This window comes from Emys orbicularis, chromosome 6 (genome assembly GCF_028017835.1).
Source record: "Emys orbicularis isolate rEmyOrb1 chromosome 6, rEmyOrb1.hap1, whole genome shotgun sequence".
Taxonomy (NCBI): Eukaryota; Metazoa; Chordata; order Testudines; family Emydidae; genus Emys; species Emys orbicularis.
In genome coordinates this window covers 129,457,751-129,476,690 of record NC_088688.1, presented here as the reverse complement: position 1 = coordinate 129,476,690, position 18,940 = coordinate 129,457,751, and the positions used below count along the sequence as shown (strand labels likewise).

The 18,940-nt window shown below is 44.4% G+C and overlaps 1 protein-coding gene across 1 annotated transcript; it reads right to left on the bottom strand.

Moving 5' to 3' along the window:
- Nucleotides 1-1,913: 1,913 nt before the first annotated feature.
- CHRNA6 (cholinergic receptor nicotinic alpha 6 subunit) lies at nucleotides 1,914-17,130 on the bottom strand. Its single transcript, XM_065406930.1, has 6 exons — nucleotides 17,115-17,130; nucleotides 10,674-10,813; nucleotides 9,281-9,325; nucleotides 7,580-7,689; nucleotides 6,494-7,472; nucleotides 1,914-2,036 (listed from the first exon to the last, which is right to left on the bottom strand). Exons 1-6 carry the CDS (start codon nucleotides 17,128-17,130, stop codon nucleotides 1,914-1,916), a joined length of 1,413 nt encoding a protein of 470 aa, XP_065263002.1.
- Between the last annotated feature and the right edge of the window lie 1,810 nt (nucleotides 17,131-18,940).

Sequence of the window (18,940 nt, the reverse complement as noted above, 5' to 3'; positions counted from 1 at the left end):
CTTCCCATCCACAATCCAGTGAATTCAAAAAAAGAATTCAACTCGACAGTATCCCTTCAAGTCCTCAAAAAACCACAAACATTCCTCAAGAAGGCATGCTTCAGAGGCTTTATTCAGCAATGGGCTAATGAGATAAACCATGCGTGTTCAAACATCTGCATAGCACTCACTGTACATGACTGAGCGGCATTCAACTGTGTCACAGACAGCCCTGCTTGTATTATTATATTGAAAGAAAATAATTTGCCTGCTATACTCTTCAAATACTGTAATAGGAAAATGATATTCTTTCCAGACCTCTGTTGATTTATGGCATAAATCAAACCCCTCTTCTCACTGATCTATACTCATTTGAAATAAACCATCTTTTAAATAACCCTAGTTCTTAAGTACCTGCTAACTGTGTTATATTGTTTAAAAAAAAGTTCTTTTGTTATAAGAAATTGCATCAGTTCAGGAAACTATGACAATCAGAGCTTTGATCTACATATTGCATGGATCTACCACACCTTTTCACGTGAAAGAGGCAGGCTCTTCCATTGCTTGTGTCGCTAAAAACATCCATTGACTTCAATGGACATTTTGTCTCTCAGTAAGGAATGCAGGCTCGAGTCCTTAGGAACATGTCCAGGCAGAGACCTTGTGGTAAACCAGCAAAAGGTGTAAAAACCCCACATAGGCTGCGGTTTAGCAAAGCACTTAGGCTCAATTTACACACGTGTTTAACTTTATCCACTGTGGATGGTCTAATTGAAATCAATGGGCAATTGCAGCGCAAAAAGTTAAGCCCATGTATCTTTGCAGGACTGAAGAGTGTGCTTATGTCCAGTTGACGTCCATGGAACTTATTCATAAACGTAAAATTAAGCCACGTGATTAACAGCTTTGCTGAATCCGGGCCTTAAGTTGGGTATCCACAATGCAGAAGATGGAGAGCTTTTTCCTGAATTGGGTCCACGTTAGCCTGTTTCAGGGGTAGTCAATTATTTTTTGTCACGGTCCAAATTTCTTGGTCAAAATATAGTCAAGGTCCAAACTTCAGAGAAAATAATAAAAAATTAACAATAATGATAAGTAAATAAAAAGATTTCAGGGTCCGTTCAAAAGCATCTAGCGAGTCGGAATTGGCTCATGGTCCGCCTATTGACTACTCCGGTCATATTTTGGTTTTTTTAGTACTTTTATTCACATTGATGGCTTCACTGTAAGAATACAACAAAACATCAACGCATTCAGCAGGATTGTCGTAGATAATCCGAGTGCTGTAGTGAAGTACTAAGTGCATAGAAAGACAGCAAAACAAACACATGCAATGTTTAGGGTGCACTTGGGAGCAGAAGCAAGAGCGCTAGAATACAGTAGGCGGGGGATTTTCCAAGGGCCCAGCGCTGGCCTAACTCTGCCTTCAATGGAGGCAATGGTAAAATTCCCACTAGCTTAGCTCTGCTTCTGTTGGAGTCAGTGGTTACCATTGACGTCAATGGGAGCAAAATTAGGCCGACACTGGGGGCTTTTGAAAATCTCCCCCTAGATAATAAGGAGCAGGAATTGCCACAGAGGTCCCCAAAGGGATCATGGGTGTATGTGCAACGTGCCCAGTCATTGAATGGTGTAATCAGCCAGGTGGAGAGACGGCAGCCCGCCGTTGAAGTCAGTCGGTGGGCACTCGATGATGATATGTGACAGTCTGAAACTGACCTCAGGATGGAATGCCTTCTCTCTCCCTGTGACTGTTGGAAGGGGAAGCCACACCCTGACCGCTTAGCCAGAGGGAACATCACCTTAACAGCAGCCCTTTGCAGACGGACCCTTGGAGGATGGGCCGAGTGTAACAAGAGAAAGTGGAGGGGATGGGTGGAGCTCCAAAAAAGTAGGGAATTGGACAAAACAAAAACCAATCAGCATTCTTGGGATTATGTGTCTGCTATTAGTGGCTGCAGAAATAACCCTCCTGTCCCAAACACACAGAGAACGATGAACACCCAAAGGAACACCCTGTCTATCACCATAGCCACGTATTTCCAGTCATCCTCCACCTGCAATGCAGAAAAGAAAGGATACACCACATTAAACATACTATGCATGTGATGGGTGCATTTGATCCCCTGCTAGAAATAATTGTACTGAGTAAGGGGCTTGTGAGCGTCGGGAAGAAGAATATACATGAGCTATGAAATTTACAAAAGTGACGAATGCTTGCCTCAATATTTGGGTGCTCAAAGGGGCCTGATTTCCCAAGGGTGAATGCTCAGCGCTTCAGTGTGCCCAAAGTTGGGCTCTCAAAAGTCACAAATGACTTTGGAAAAATCTTGGACACAACTGTAAACCCTTGGCCAAGTTTGTAGCGTCTCTTTTAAATAGGCACATCCGCTGCAAACAACAGAACCATGGTAGATGATAGCCGTAGTGTCAGATTCTGTGTCAGGTACACCCATGTAAATCCAGGATAAGTGATGAACTGGAGAGCAGAATTCGACTCTAGGACTTCAAGGCAGGGAAAAAATATGGGCTATAAGAATCAGTCTCATTAGTTCAGGGTTAGGATAAAAACCAAAAAGCTCTAAAACCTCCCACAAAAGGAAAAAGTAAAAAGGTTGCAACAAATAAGAAAATAGAAGCAATTAGTCAAGCCCTGCTCTCAGTTACACTGTTGGAAATCCGGTGAAACAAATGGAGTTCGTCCTCCAGATTTCTACTGGTGTAACAGAAAATTTGGCCCAACAGCTGATTCAAGAGACAGTTCCCATCTGCGGCCTGATTCACCACTGTGATATTCCAGAGTTATCCTGGTCAAACGCCACCAATTTCAGTCCAAAATGGGGAATCAGACCTGTAACGTATAGCAAAGTTCTTAAATGATTGAGCCAAGCATGTGCTCAAGTGCTTTCCTGAATCGGGGCCTAAGTGCTCTCAGGACAATCAATGGAATACACACCAGACAGGAAGCTATTGCCCTTTAAAATCCTGCATTAAACCAGCTCCAGCTATTAGTAGCAAAACCATCACATTCAAATTCAAACAAAGCAGCAGCAGCACTTATGTAGAGCCCAAGACTGACACGGTGCGTTTTTTATCTCTGCCCTGTTCTCATGCTATTTCAGGCCAGCACATCAGCAGGATCTACTGGAACTCACAGGAGAGAGGCTGTTTCTGCAAGATTTCTAGCCCCGTTTTGCTGACAAGTTCAGAAAGTAAATATAAACCATAGAGAAGCTGTATCCAAACCAAACTTACCCACCCAGGCCTTCTGAGGCTCCTTTTCACTAGTACTTAGCCCTGGAATATTAATTTTTGTGTGGCTAACTCTGAGCTGACATTGTCCCTTTCATGTCTCCTTCCCTTTTCAGCAGCCTTCTCCTTTTTATGTGCAGGGTTGTGGTAGCCGTGTTGCAGAGAGACAAGGCGGGTGAGGTAATATCTTTGAGTGGACCAAGATCCGTTGGTGGGAGAGACAAGCTTTCGAGTTACCCAGAGTTCTTCTTCAGGCCTGGCAAACTAACTCTGAATGTCGCTGCTAAATGCAAGGTGGACCAGATGGAACTACTCATGCTAAACAATCTGCTCCACCTGGCATTTAGCTGTGAGGCTGGGAGTTCCTTTCCCAGCCCGGAAGCAGAGCTCAGTATAAGCTCGGAAGCTTGTCTCTCTCACCAACACAAGTTGGCCCGATACACGACATTACCTCACCCACCTCGTTTCTCATTTTTACGACACTTTTGCTCCTTCCAAAGGTTGCTGCTGTGCTCTGTGTGAGTGCAAATACAGCCCCGATTCCTGTAACCCTTTCAAAGTGCTGCTGTCCTTTGGACACCTTCCAGCCTTCTCTCCACGGCGGGCCCGAGCAGCAAGCGGTGTTCTGATGAGTACGAAGGGTTAAGTCAAAGCTTGCCCAAGCATTCCCTCCACCCCCCCCCCCCCCGCTTTGAGCAGAAGCAAAATGCCCCTGTTTTTCACTTGTAATACGTTTTGAAAGGCTGGAGCCTTGCGATTGATGAAGAGCTGCTGATGCTCAGTTTAAACCGAGAATGCGATTTAAAGTAGTGTTAAGCCGTGCTGCAAGTGCACAAAAAGAGCAGAAGCTGTTAGGGAGTTGTTCGAGGTGTCTAATCTAAGGGGCAGGTTCTGGCTGCTTTGTGCAGCTCCCGGGAATCAAAGCTGCTGTCATCTCGGTTTAGCTAAAATGCACCAGTGAACCTGTCTGGGGATTGGTCCTGCTTTGAGCAGGGGGTTGGACTAGATGACCTCCTGAGGTCCCTTCCAACTCTGATATTCTATGATAGCGGACAAGCACTGGTTACATAGGTTGGTAATGCAATGTTACACCGTGCAGGGAAAGACATGCATGCCACACCCTTTCAAAGGGTGGCAGAGCCCCCATCCCAGCATTCACTTCCTCAGGCTCCAGGCAGCACTCTGGCCTAGTGTGCCAGAATTCCTGGCTGCAGAGTGGCAAGCCATGGGCACACCTCACACCATGGCCCTGCCCCTTAGGGCTGGCAGCAGCTTTCAGAGCTGAGCTGTCTGGGACAGTTCACACCTCTTAGAGCTATCATTTCAGGCTGCCTGCAGACTCAGGCAGGCGTCAGTGACACTAGGTCATATTTCCAGGTTTTTCTTGGCATCCACAAGGGCTAGAACATTTTTTTAAAAATGGCAGCTGGGACTCCATGCTCATGTGACTCCAGGAGTCTTAGGTATGGCCCGTCGTGCCTTTGTCTTAATCTGGCCCTGCTCAAAAGCCCCTACCCTTCCGGGGAGCCAGCTCCTTCAGAGCCACAATCTGGCCCTCTGCTCACCTTCTCTGCAAACGTTGGTGGCCAGATGGTCAGCTGGTGTAAACCAATGAAGCCGCATTGAGTTCAGCGGAGCTGCCCTGACTTACACCAGCTGAGGATCCGGCCCTTGAGTTCCTAGAATTCTAAACTGCGCCCTCAGAGCATCACGTCCTAGGACAGCTGTCTCGGTTCGGATGAAAGATTCATTATTCTGCACAAGCAAACCCAGGAGCCGAACACCGAGTCTTGTTTTTAAAAGCCTCTTAATCCCCCCACCCCCAAAACTGCTGGGAATCCCAGGCAGAGGGAGGCACGTACCTGAAGCCCGGGCGCCTATCTCAGAAAGAGGCGGGGCTTAGCACTCACCCCTCAGCTTGGCCTCTGGTGGGGAGCCACCTACCGTGATGGCTTCTGTGAATCCCATTCCAGTCTAAGGCGCCTACTTCTCCCCATTCGTTGCATAGGGAGCTTAGGCACATAACCCAGGCTTTGTGAACCCCAGTGATTTTCTAAGGGCCTAAACGTGACGCTCAGCATCACGACACCTACGTTTCTTTGTGCCTCGAACCCTAAGTGACTTGCCCGAGGGCACACAGGACATCTGTGGCAGAAGTAGGAACTGAATCCAGGTTCTGCACCTTAACTGCACCTTAACCTTCCTCTCAGCACTTTTTAAGACTGAGCCTCTTGTGAGCGAGGGGTGTAGAAGGAAGCGTCACAATCCATTATAATCGCTGCCAGAAAGCAGCATGCAAGGAAGAAAAGCCCCTTGAACTCCCAACGGAGGAGTCCTGAGGCTGCTACACAAGATTACAGTGTCAGTTAAAGCTTGCAAGGAAAGACATGGGGGAGGGGATAGCTCAGTGGTTTGAGCATTGGCCTGCTAAACCCAGGGTTGTGAGTTCAATCCTTGAGGGGGCCACTTAGGGATCTGGGGCAAAATCAGTACTTGGTCCTGCTAGTGAAGGCAAGGGGCTGGACTCAATGACCTTTCAGGGTCCCTTCCAGCTCTATAAGATAGGTATATCTCTCTCTCCCTATATGTATAGGCCACAAAATAGTAGACTGAGGTGATACTGCACTGAGATCCTAGGGAAGAAGGAGGGGTTCTACCTATAAATTGGCAGGAAAAGAGATGCTAATAATGGATGTGGGTGGCAAAGTCTATGATACCTTAAATAAAGAGAACAGGGTTGGACAGCCACAAAGAAACAGAGACTTCTGCAAACACAATTTTCAAACAGCCATTAGTGATTTTGTTTCCTCTGTTTTTGGGAGCCCAACTTGAAACACCTTAAAGGGGCCTCATTTTCAGAAAGTGGCCAGCACCCACCCTCTGAAAATCAGGCCCCTTTTAAGGCATCTCAAGTTGGGCCCCCAAAAATGGAGGCTACCAAAAATCACTAGCCACCGAGGAAAATGTAGGCCTGTGAAACGATATAAAACGCTGGTAAGAGACTACATGGGAAATCTGAACCTATGTACATGGGTGGGCCCATTCTGGGAGTGAAGTCTATAAACAGAGACAACGGCAGAACCCTGAACACTAAGCAGCATGGGGCTTCATAAACAAACCACTCCAAACAAATCTGCTAGCTTTTTGGAGAGTTACAGAACAGCACTATTGACTTCAATGGGACGACTCATGCACGCAACCGCTCCATGCCGGGAGTGGAAGGTTCACCATGCAGCCCAGGCAGTGGGAATAACCCTCTTACCTCTTTAGTTTCGTTTTGGCCCCTCATGTTTTCAGCGATGAACTGAACGTTGCTAATTACCTCGCCCACTTCAGCGGAGTACTTGACGTGCTCCATCCCCCATTTCATGGGCTGAGGGCTCAATCTTCTTTTGCCGGTAACAAGTTCGTTCACCTTGTCACAGTGGCAGCATCTCTGCTCCTTGTATAATTTAACGTCTCCGTATTGCTTCATCTTGCTAGATTTATTGGCCAGCCCTTTCTTACTCTTTTTAGAGCTGGCTTCCTTCTGCGGCTCTAGAGGTCTCGTCATCATCAGGACTTTGGGCAGGAGCTTGAGAAAGACGCTTTTTACCCATTTGGGCATGGTGTGTGTGGTTGGAGTCCTGTAATGGATGTTCAGCACAAACACTGTGATGACAATTGATAGGGTCACAAATATCATGGTGAAGAGCAGGTATTCGCCAACCAGTGGAATGACCAGAGAGGTTGACGGGATTGTCTCTGTGATCACCAACAAAAATACCGTCAGAGAAAGTAGCACTGAGATGCAGAGGGTCACCTTCTCACCACAGTCAGATGGAAGGTAAAAGACTAATAGAGTTAGGAATGAAATGAAGAGACAGGGAATGATCAGATTAATGGTGTAAAACATGGGTAGCCTTCGGATATAAAAGGAGTATGTTATATCTGTATAGATCTCTTCACAACAATTATATTTTATATCGTGTTTATAGCCAGAAGCATCAACTATTTCCCATTCATTGTTTTCCCAAAGGTCATTCATATCCACTTTGGATCCAATAATCAGGAGGTCAATTTTGGCTTTGTCATATGTCCAGGAGCCAAATTTCAGTGAACAATTCTGGTGGTCAAAGGGAAAAAATGTGATGTCCATAGGACAGGAGCTTTTAAAAATAGCAGGTGGAGTCCAAGTGATCATCCCATCATATTTAAGAAGAGCTTTGGTCTTGCTTTCGACTTGAAAATCCCCAACAGCACTAGAAATACAAATGACACAGTGTAAACAATGCGAACAAGGACGTGAAACAGCATCTTATATAAAACGGTGACCTTTGAAAGATGGCAAACGTAAAAAGCACTATACTTGTTATACAAGACGATATCAGGTTTCCAAATTTTATCCGCCGGCACCCGAACAAATTCAATTCCACCATATTCCATTGGATCCCATCGCAATTTATAGTCATTCCAAATCTAAAGGAAGGAAAAATAATTATTTTAAGCCTAGTGTTTTCAACTCGCGCGTACAGATTTGCCTGGAAAAGGTGCGGTGCACCTCTAGAAAGCTACGGCTCAGCACTTGGAGAACTTTGGGACACAATGCAACGTCTTAAGTTAATTAACTTAACAGTCCTGCGTCCAGTCCACAAGAGTACTGCTCATGTTTACTCCATCTTCACTTGCATAGGGCTATGGCTCTAACTACTGGGGATCATTCATGTGGCCTGTCTTCTGGCTTGCTGCTGCTCCATAGCCACCAGCCACGTTGACCTATGTGAGTCTCGTGTGGAGATCCACAGATGCAGGAGATGCAGGCAGGCGACACGGGGCCTGCTGTCATTATGATCACAGTCCTGCCTAGAGGCCCAACCAAGGTCAGGGCTGTACATACACATACAGGACAGTCCTTGTCTTGGAGGATTTACAATCTATATAGACAAGGCAGACAAAGCAAGGGAGGGGAAACAAAGGCACAGAAAGGGGAAGTGATTGATCCAAGGTCACCCAGCAGGTCAATGGCCGAGCCAAGACTAGAACCCAGGTCTCCCGAGTCCCAGCCTAGTGCCCTTTCACTGGAGTGGAGCACACCACCTTCCTGTGGGCCCACAGCCAAGCCTTTATTCCTACTTAGCAGGGTAGAGCACCTTGTCTGGGCCACACAAAGAGTGCCGTTAAACGTAATGGCTGAGCTTTTCAAAGCAGCCTAAAGGAGTTGGGCACCTAAACTTCTCACAGTCCCTCTGTACAGCCAGCCAGCCAGACACACACATACGGGAGAGAGAAAAGCTGTTTTTACCCTGCTAGGAAAGCATACAAGTGAACGTTACCTCCTGACTCTCTCTTTGGTGGCCACGGCTCTTTTTGTTGGAGCGAAGGGCAAAGAGGCTGCAGGAAGCTACTCAAGCAGTGCAAGTGGGGGTTTACACAGGAAGGAACGGGTGTGCTGTTGAGCAACATCTCAGTGTTTCCCTGTCTGCACAATATCTCCCTGAATGTTTGGAAAATCGGAGAAAATTTGGTTGCTCTGTTAAGCACCCAAAATTATTGGCTTCCGGATGAATCAGGCATATAAATTGCTTTTAGGAAATTATTCCTGTCTGTGTGCAGACCTGCATATTTAATTGTCCCTCTTGTGCATAGGCCAAGCCCAATGACATGAAATGTAGCAGATGAAATGCAGAGTAACACAGTTGGTGGAGAAGAATACACAATAGAAATGTGGGAGAACCCTTTGCATAATTTCCATTATGGTACTTAAGTTATAAAACATTTCAAATGTGCCCTTGGTTAGATTGAGTTCTCTTGATCTGTGGTCTACACTACAAAGTTTGTAGTTAAAATTTCATGCTCCATGCAATGTCATTAAGCTGACCCAAGTACACCTTGCTAGGTCGACGAAAGAAGTCTGCCAGCAATGCAGCTGCTGCAATGTTTCTAGTGCAGACAGTGTGTTTCTCTGAAGACACTATTACAAAAGAGATGTTTAGTCTTTAGATCGAATTCATGCCATTCAAAGCCCAGTGCTGATGCAAAACACATACTGATGCGCAGTGCTGACACTTACATGTCGCAGCCACAGGTTGGTTTCCATAATCTGATTGACTTCATCCTAGAGATACATAAATCGATGGACACTTTTCAATCCCACACATCAATTACAGCATCCGGAGACAGTTACCGGCTAGCCCAAGATAGACAGGAACCAAAACACACATAGGTCTTGATCCAGCAAAGTCCTGAAGTACATGCCTAACTTTAAGCACACGAGTCGTCCCATTGTAGTCAGTGGGACTATTCGGACACAAAGTTACACAGGTGTTTAAGTGCTTTGCTGGGTTAATGTGCTGTGTCTACACAACACACACACAATGCAATGCTTTGTCAACGTTAAGGAAAACTGCACCAGTGTAACTACGTCGATGTAGTCATGCCAGTGCAAATCTCTAATGTAAATGCACTCACGCTAGTACTGAATTCAATGGCTGTTGCATTGGGGCCCTAGAGAGAGATTGCAGAGGCTTGGGAACATGCGTTAATTGCAAACAGCAGCCTATCTGTGAGAGCTTAGGCCCTGTCTACACTACAGCTGCTACAGTGGCACAAGTACGGAGCTGCCGCTATGCCCGGTAGGAGCAGAGAATAGATGCTCCCTATATTTTCCCATCAGTGTAGTTAATTCACCTCTCCAAGAGGCAGTTACTAGGATGACAGAAGAATTCCATAGACCTAGCTGTGTCTACACTGCTCGACCTAACTACAGCACTCAGGGTGTCACATTTTTCACAGCCCCAAGAGAGGTAGCTAGATTGACCTACGTTTTAGGTGTAGACCAGGCCTTACTTCGGGTGGGTAATAAAAGTTAAGCATTTGGGGCCAGACTTTAAAGGTCTTTAGGTACCTAAAGATGCAGCTAAGTGCCTAAGAGGATTTTCAAATGCACCTAGGCCCATTGGGAGGCAGGTGCCTAGGTACTTTTGAAAACCCCACTAGGTGCCCATGTATACCTGTAGGCACCCAAATACCTTTGAAAATCTGCCCCTTAGTTGATAAAATCCAAGAGGCTGGCTTATGATTTTTCAATATCCAAAAATATATATAGCTCCACTTATGTGTCAGTGTGAGTGTGTGTGTGAGAGAAAAAGAAAACAGGAAAACTCCTTTAAACCATCCCCAAAAGAGTACAGTTTAATCAGATTCTGCACTTGTACGTCTTGAACCGTTAACTCAAGAAACTTCTAATCATCTGAGCCTTGAAGATTACAGAACTGCGTCTACACAACATGCAAAGAAAATGGCAAGGTCTGTACACACACGAAACTTGTAAATGGCTATTTGCATGTGCACCCACTCTGATTGCACATGCAATTGTGTGTGTAAATTATGTGCATGCAATTGTGCTTGTAAACTTCTAAAATCAGCACCCATGTATCTATTAAGCATTCTGTAATTAATCTTACCACATTTGCAAGCTGTGTAATTGCCACTTCAAAATGTACTGTCACAGGATCAGATACATTTTCCACCGGTCTGATGAAGTGGTTGTAATGGGAGAAAAGTTTTTGAAATAACCGTTCTTCTGGTTCACATGCTGAGCAACCTGCATTGACAAAAATTAACAGAAAGCAGTTGCTGAAGAGGCGGGAAAGAGGCGAGAGAAAATTTCAGGCCTGATTTTCACTGGGTCCTCAACCCAGCCTCCACTTGTTAATGCAGACTTTTGGTGCACTGACATGTGAATGCACAGTTTTGATAGAAGAGGGCTCCTTAAGCTAGCAGATAAAGGCATAGCAAGATCCAGTGGCTAGATGCTGAAGCTAGACAAATTCTGAATAGAAGTAAGCTGCAACTTATTACCAGAGAGTGTAAATAACCATTGGAACAACTTGCCTAGGGAGGATGTGGTGGATTACCCAATTGTGACATACCAGGGTACAGTCTAGACTAATGAGCAGCTGTGTCACTTCTGGCCTGCAACCTTGGGTGCCTTACAATGCCTTGCTGAAGTAGCTTCCACCTGGGTCGCTCACAAACAGCCTTCCAGCATGCAAGCCACATCCCGAGTGTCTGTGTGTAACTACAGCCTGCCAGTCACATTTGGGTTACACTCTGGCTCTCACCAGCCTGGGTTATATTGCAAGGTGACCCCAACACCCCCCCAGCCCTCTCCTGGACAATACAAATTATTTAAGGTCTGTTATTTCTTTAAAAGAATAACATGCACACAACTTGCCATCCCAAAAGGAGTTTCCCAGACACTTCAGTTTAAACACATCGGATTAGATAAACCAATAAAACACGTTTATTAACTACAAAGAAAGTGAGTACAAGTAATGAGGCATAAAAGTCAGAAATGGTTACAAGAAAAATAAAGATAAAACGCTTACTGGTGCCTGACTTAAACTATATTAAATTCAAAGCAAAGTTCTCTCACCGTGCGCTTTCAGCAGTCTTACTGAACAAGCTTCTTAGGTCAGGACTGTTTCTCAAGGGGCCACCACATGAAATTAATAGGTAGCAGGTTTAAAACAAACACAAAAAAGTATTTTTTCATGCAACGCACTGTCAACCTCTGGAACTCCTTGCCAGAGGGTGTTGCGAAGGCCAATACTATAACGGGGTTCAAAAGGGAGCTAGATAGATTCATGGAAGATAGGTCCATCAATGGCTATTAGCCAGGATGGGCAGGAATGGTGTCCCTAACCTCTGTTTGCCAGAAGCTGGGATTGGGTGACAGGGCATGGACCACTTGATGATAACCTGTCTGTTCATTCCCTTTGGGGCACCTGCCATTGGCCCCTGTCGGAAGACAGGATATTGGGCTAGATGGACCTTTGGTCTGACCCAGTATGGCCGTTCTTATGTTCACTCAGAATCCAACAAAGGCTTCCTTTGTCACTTCAGGTGCTGTGAAGAGCAGGAAGAGAGAAAGGGGCCCCTTGGGGTGTTTGTCCCTCCTTTGTATAGTTACAGTCCCTCTCTTGAAAAACATTTCTAGCTGGGCACTAGGAGAGAGAGTCTATGTGGAAGGATGTTCTCTGCTGCTTTTTTCCTCACCTGTTTGAGCTTCCTTTGTTTCCCTTCCTGCCTGGTGACTGTTTACTGCTTAAATGCAGATTAAGCAGAACACACATTCCTTTGTTTAGAACAGACTTGTTTGCCAACCTCAGTTTGGAACATGTGTTAATAACAGCACACAGTGGAATCTTACAACCTCATATATAATGTTGCCACTCATTTTATCAGGATGATACTGATCAGCAAGTTATGAGTTTTAAAATGCTACCTTATCAGGTATACTTGTACAAAAATTATTACAATAGTCTGTAGGGTGTGAATGCAGGGGTGCATTCTGTCACACCATCACTTGAAGTCTTTAAATCAATATTGGATGTTTGGTACTATTAGGATTATTATTAGAGCTGGTCGGAGAATGGAATTTCCATTCATTGAGAAATTCTGAAGTTTTGAATGTTTTTTTTTTCATTCTGAATTGGAACAAAAAGCTGTATTTTCATAATTTCCTGTAGGATGAAATCCCTCCAAAATTTCAGTCCAGAACTATCAAAAATTTTCAATTTGGAACCACTGAAACATTTTGTTTTGATAAGGGCAAAACATTATAGATTACATTTATTTTATATTAAACAACATTAGAATATTTTAATATGAAGTCAAAACAAAAAGGAATTGAAAAGATAGACAAAATGAAATGTTTCAATATGACTGAAATCAAGAAACTCAGAATAAACTGTTGTGACTTTTTTCCCGTTGAAGATTTTGTCAAAATCTTACAGTGAAAAGTGTGCCTATGAAACTTTTTGATTTTGATGAAACTGCTTTTTCCAACAGAAAAACTGTTCCATCTAGAATTGCCAACTTTCTCAAGGATTCTCCGGTGGGATAGAGCCGGTGTAGCGCTCCCTGCAGCAATGCCCTCCTCCTGGCCAATGGTACGCAGGACTGGATGTGGCCAGGTGCAAGGAGGCATAGCTCAGGTATTCCTGCATCCGGCTGATCCCTGTCCACTGTAACAGCTCCTTGGGGTTGCTGACAACTGATGTAGATCAGATCAGCCTTTAGGCATCTCTAGTTTGCACTGGAGACTGGTCCAGCACCTGGCTGGTTTCAGAACTGGAAAACCACAAAGAGGGCTTAAAAGAACCTTTGCTTTCCCAGCCCCCCCAGTTTGCACTGAGTCTGCTCAGCCAGAGAGGGGACTTGCAGCCTCAGTGGTTGTACTGCACATAGTACTGGTGCCTCTGCGCACCACCACAATACCGACAGGAAAGAAAAAGAGTAATGCCAAGGGTTGAATTGCTATGGAAACGAAGGGTGGGGCTGGGGAGCCAGCGCAGGCCTGAGCGCTGACGTTATGTGCTCACAAAGGCCCATCAGGAGGGGGACACTGTGGAAGAAGCCTGCGGGGTGGCCCCACATCGCGTGTATGGCAGCAGCCTAGCCCAGAAGTGCCAAAGGCCCATGTGACGCTGGCAGACCAGGTGCCAGCTCATGCCAAGGCCCCAGGCCTCACTGAACGCTGACAAATGCGTAGCTGGAAACCAGGCTGGCTCACTATGCGGTAGCATTATCAAAATAGGTATTAGATGTTAAGTTGCTAAGAATGTGTCTAGACTTTATAAAGTGCTTGTAGGATGCTGCCTGTATTAATCTCACCTATAACCTCTATAGCCCGGGGTATAAAGTTACACGGAGCGTTTGCATTGCAAACCTCTGTATTTGTGTCACTCACCAAATAGGAAAAGCAGCACTGATTAAGGTAAAGGGCTTGTCCAGCATCCAAGATGGCCCATTGAAGGCAAATGACGTATTGTGTAGCATCAAAGGACAGAGACTTTGTTGACTGCATTGCTAACTCTCTCCAGGAAGAAGACACATATGCCTGAATTTCTCTCATCGGTTTTGTACCCTGGAGTGGAGGGGATAAAAATCCCTGAGAAGGAGAAAATCTCTTTTACGCTGTCTGGATTCTGAGGGCAAGGAATCCTAAACATAAACATAAAGATCCCTATGCCACTTGGCAGGGGTTAACTCTGAAAAGTCATTCAGTGCTGACAAATTACTACAACTCTCTGTCACCTTTTGAAACCATACACTGAAGTCACTTGTGTATCTGTTGCCTGCTTTAAATAACTCATTTCTTTTTCCTAACTAATAAACCTTTAGATAATTTATTGCAGGATTGGCTACAGGCATTGTCTTTGGTGTGAGATTTAAGGAACCAATTGATCTGGGGTAAGTGTCTGGTCTCTTGGGACTGGAAGCAACTTGAATATTTTGTGATTTTGTGACCATTTATCACATAGTCCAGCTGGCCTGGGTGGCAAGATAGACACTCCAGTCTAAGAGTACTGTCTCTGACCCATTATAAGACTATTGTAATATTTTGGGAGTTCACATTTGTTAGTGGGTTGGTGAAATCTAATTTCACACAGTTAGGGGTGTCTGCCCTGAGCCACTCCAGACAGTGGGGTAAACTGATACAAGGAGGAAAGGTCAGAACCACAACAGGCACCAAGAGCTACTGCTGGTGCGTGAGTGTCTAGAAGCCGTGACTAAGTAAAGACCAAGTGCTACAAACCATTTTGGAAACTGGTGAGTGCACCCCACTGGTAGCAGGTGGAGAGACAATCTCCATCCTTTTCGCTAAAGTCTTGTCTACACATGGGATATTTACAAATAGAATTCTCATTACTGTTATCACCGGTTCTTCTATACCAATGTTAGCACCCACTGGAGTCCGAGCCCTGGAGAGAAAGAACGGTCCAGTGGTTAGGGTACTAACTGGGTGCGGGCTGTGCTTCAGACTTCCTGTGTGACCTGGGCCAAGTCGTTTAGCCTCTCCGTGCCTCAGTTTCTCATCTGTGAAATGGATATAATACCACTGCCCTTCCTCACAGGGGTGTTGTGAGGATAAAAATGTTAAAGAGCATGAGACCCCATTACTATGGAAACAGGGAACATACAAGTACCTAAACTGAATAGATTAGCTCAGCTCCTGCAGTTGGACCTAGTTTTATCCCTGATTTGACTGTACTTCCTGCCAGCAGGTTTAAATAACATGGGGTGAAAACAGGTCACTAGAGCCTTGTCTACACTAGGGCTCCCATCAGCACTGAACAAATCCTAAGAATAGTGGGAATTGCTCTTTAAATCATGGTAAATGTTCCACCTTAGGAGTAGGTAACACGTCCCTCTTCAACAGGTGACGCCAAAGCCAGAAATGTAAATGAGGTGAACGAGGACAAATATGATATGCACGTCTATCCTAAAGCAGCCCCTTGCAAGGCATTCCATTGCTCAGATCTTAAGTAGATCTCATACACTTCATTTATTTATTTATTTCACGGGTGCATTTATTATCTACCCAATAGATTACATCCATTAAGGCCAGAATTTCACCCACTAGTCCTGCAGCAAGCCCCCTGACTTACTGTTGAACTGAAGCACATCTAAATGAAAGACACCCACACTTCATTTCAAGACTGCAAGTGATGGAAAATGTACCTCACTCATTGGCAAGCTGTTCCAACTCTTAAATAGCCTCATCTAAACATTTGCGTCTTACTTTCAATGAGATCTTTGCTGACTTCAGGCTCCAGGCATGGCTCAAACTGAGCTATGCAGCCTGTCATTGTCAAAGAAGACGTATCATTTGTAGGCCCACTGTTGCTATGCTTTTAAAATGACATTTCTTCCTCTAGGGTGAAATAAAATCAGCCCAAATTTGATACCAATATTAGAATCTGAAATGTTGGTAAATAGGATTTTTTCTTCCATTTATGGACAGACATTTTTAACATTCTACCTATGACCTTATATTTTGTTATGTCTAATCTGCAAATTCTAGAAAAGATGGTTCAAATAATTATTATATATTCTTTATGTTTGCATATTTATTGCACCTACTACAAATGAAATGCAATCGCTTTTTCAGCTCTCCTGTCTCTTTGGTCACTGTCCCGTGAAACCATGCTGTCTGTAGTTTGTAAGTGGGAGAATGAGCTGCTCCTCAAAGACTCTTGGGACAAAATTCAATGTTTCCCCACACTGTTTCATTTGCCTCTAAGGAAGAGTGAGCAAAAGCGATACCTGCCAGCCAGAGTGACAGAGATTAAAGAGGAGTGAGGTATGAATGAGACCAAGAAGAGCATGTTTGAAATATTCTGGATAAAGTACAATAGGTAATGTCTTTTTAATGGTCCTGGCCCTAGATCTATAAGCTAAAGTAACATTTTGAAACAAGATGTTGTTCGGCAGGTAGGTGTTCCGAGCTTCCCCAGTTCCAGGGATTTCATTTATTTTCACATTTGTCTCAATGTTAAAACCCATTTTATTTGTACCATATAAAGTGATATGGTAATTCACAATAATGGAGTCCTGGTGACTATGAAAGGTGGGATTTTCCAAAGTTTCTAAGTCACTTGGGAAGGACACGTCCCTTTGAAACTCAGTGATGGCGTCTGGTCCAAAGTCATGCAAGTGCTTTTGAAAAATGTATCACACAACTGAAGCTAAATGAATATTTAGTGAGAAACCTCTAACTTTCATAAATATGAATGCAAAACATGCACAGAACCCTACACCTTTAGCCCTTGTTAGTTAAGCAGTGGCTTAACACTAAATCACTTTATCTCCTATTTTCCATGATACTCTAGAGGCATTTTCTCATTGAATCAAACCAGAATGAAATGTTTTAAGAAAACGCATTCTTAAAATTTGGTTTAATAAACAACCACATGTTTAGTATCCTGAACTTTTACACAAGATTATTTTAAGTTAAACAATTGGTTAAAACTTTCAATGAAGCTGAATCCAGGAAAATAGGAGCAGGAAAGGGCTAAATCGATTTCTCAGAGACAAGATAAAAAGAAACCTACCTTTAATCAAGGACATGAACGCATATGCCCACAGCCAGAAGCTGGAATAAAAACATCCTAGACACTTCTCCGAAAGCATTGTCCAAACAGGACTACAACTCCCTTTTGAGAAGAGAGGTTTGGAAAAGCAAAGGAACAGGACACAAGGTGCATGCGACCCTCAGTTCTTGAACGGTCTTGGTGATGTAAAGACGTATTTCAGTTCTGCATTCAAAGCAAAATCTGCAGCCAGAGGATCATTACAAACCGCGCACTGTCGCTCTGACTACTACCAGGAGAAGAGAGCTCATGCTGTGTGCAGAAAAGGGAACAAAACTGATTAGTGTCAGGTGAATCGCCACATTTCCTGTCACCCTCCACCCCTGCCAGGGTCTGTGTGACAAAGCAAGAGCAGAAGGGGAGCTGTGTTTGTGGGAGGGGGGAGATCACCACCAGCCCTTAGGAAAGCCAGACAGCACTCCCACTAAGTCGACAACATTTGCCCACAAGCAGCAGCTCTAACTGTTCTTTGGTGTGGCTTCTCCACAGATCCTGCGTGTACGTCTAGCAGGATATGCAGGTGACCCCCCCCTCACTTTTCTAGATGGGGAGCTTTTCTGCAGCGGGAGAAGTGATATTATCTAGGTTCAATAACACTGCTCTACAGCCAAAATGCTTCTGAAATAAATGTAGTCAAACTTTACTAATTCTGGGTCACTGAGAACGAAAATGATGCTTAAAATTGTTGATTGGCTCTAGTTTTCAAGATATGCTATTGGGTCAGTATATACGACCCTTGACTTGGGAATGGTGGAGGATAAGTGAGTTATAAAGGGAAGGGATCTCAATTTAAACCAGAAATGACTAAAATACATCTTTGACTGGATCTATGAATAAATCTATTACTGGGTTTGGACAGTACTTGCTTTTTAGGCAAAACAATGAATGATGCAATCTGAAGCTGGTATTGCGTCATACATGATATGAATTGCATCATGTTATTCCTAGAAGTCATGGATGATGCAATCATAAAGAAGCTTACATCACTCTGCTGAACAAATTGCCCTATATCAGCTCTAGAAATCATACAGTGTCGTGCTCTCTTATTTGTCAGTGTCTGATTTTGCAAAGGGACACATTTCTGTTTAGCCAAAGTGAGCAGAGATGCCTCGTACTTGTGTGAACAGTGCAGATAACTTCTGCTATGTTTGTGGTGAAGTGACTTTTGCATCACAAAAGCGCAGTATAACCACTATGGTTAAGAAAGCCTATCACCTTTATTTTGGCTGCAAAATTGGAGATCAGGACAAGAGGTGGGCCCCACACATATGCTGCAACACTTGTGCAACAAATCTTGGCCAGTGGTTGAACAGGAAAAGGAAATCTATGCCTTTTGCAGTGCCAATGATTTGGAGAGAACCAACAGATCATACCAGCAATTGTTCCTTCTGCATGGTGCCTCCAGTTGGGAAAGGTGTGTCAAAGAAGAAAAAGTGGACTGTGCATTATCCAAACATTCCATCAGCTATACGCCCAGTACCCCACGGAGAAGGACTGCCGGTTCCTGATGCACCAGAATCATTCTCACTTGAGTCAGACGAGGAAGAGGAAGAGGATGAAACTTCTGGTCCTGAACCATCAATGTCACAGGACCCACATTTTCTCCCATCCTCCTCCTCTGAACCACACCTCATAACACAAGGTGAACTGAATGACCTTGTCAGGGATTTGGAACTACCCAAGAGTAAGGCAGAGCTGTTGGGCTCCAGACTTCAGCAGTGGAATCTCCTGGCAGGTAATGTTAGGGTTTCCATGTTCCGTGACCGTCAAAAGGATCTTGTCCCATT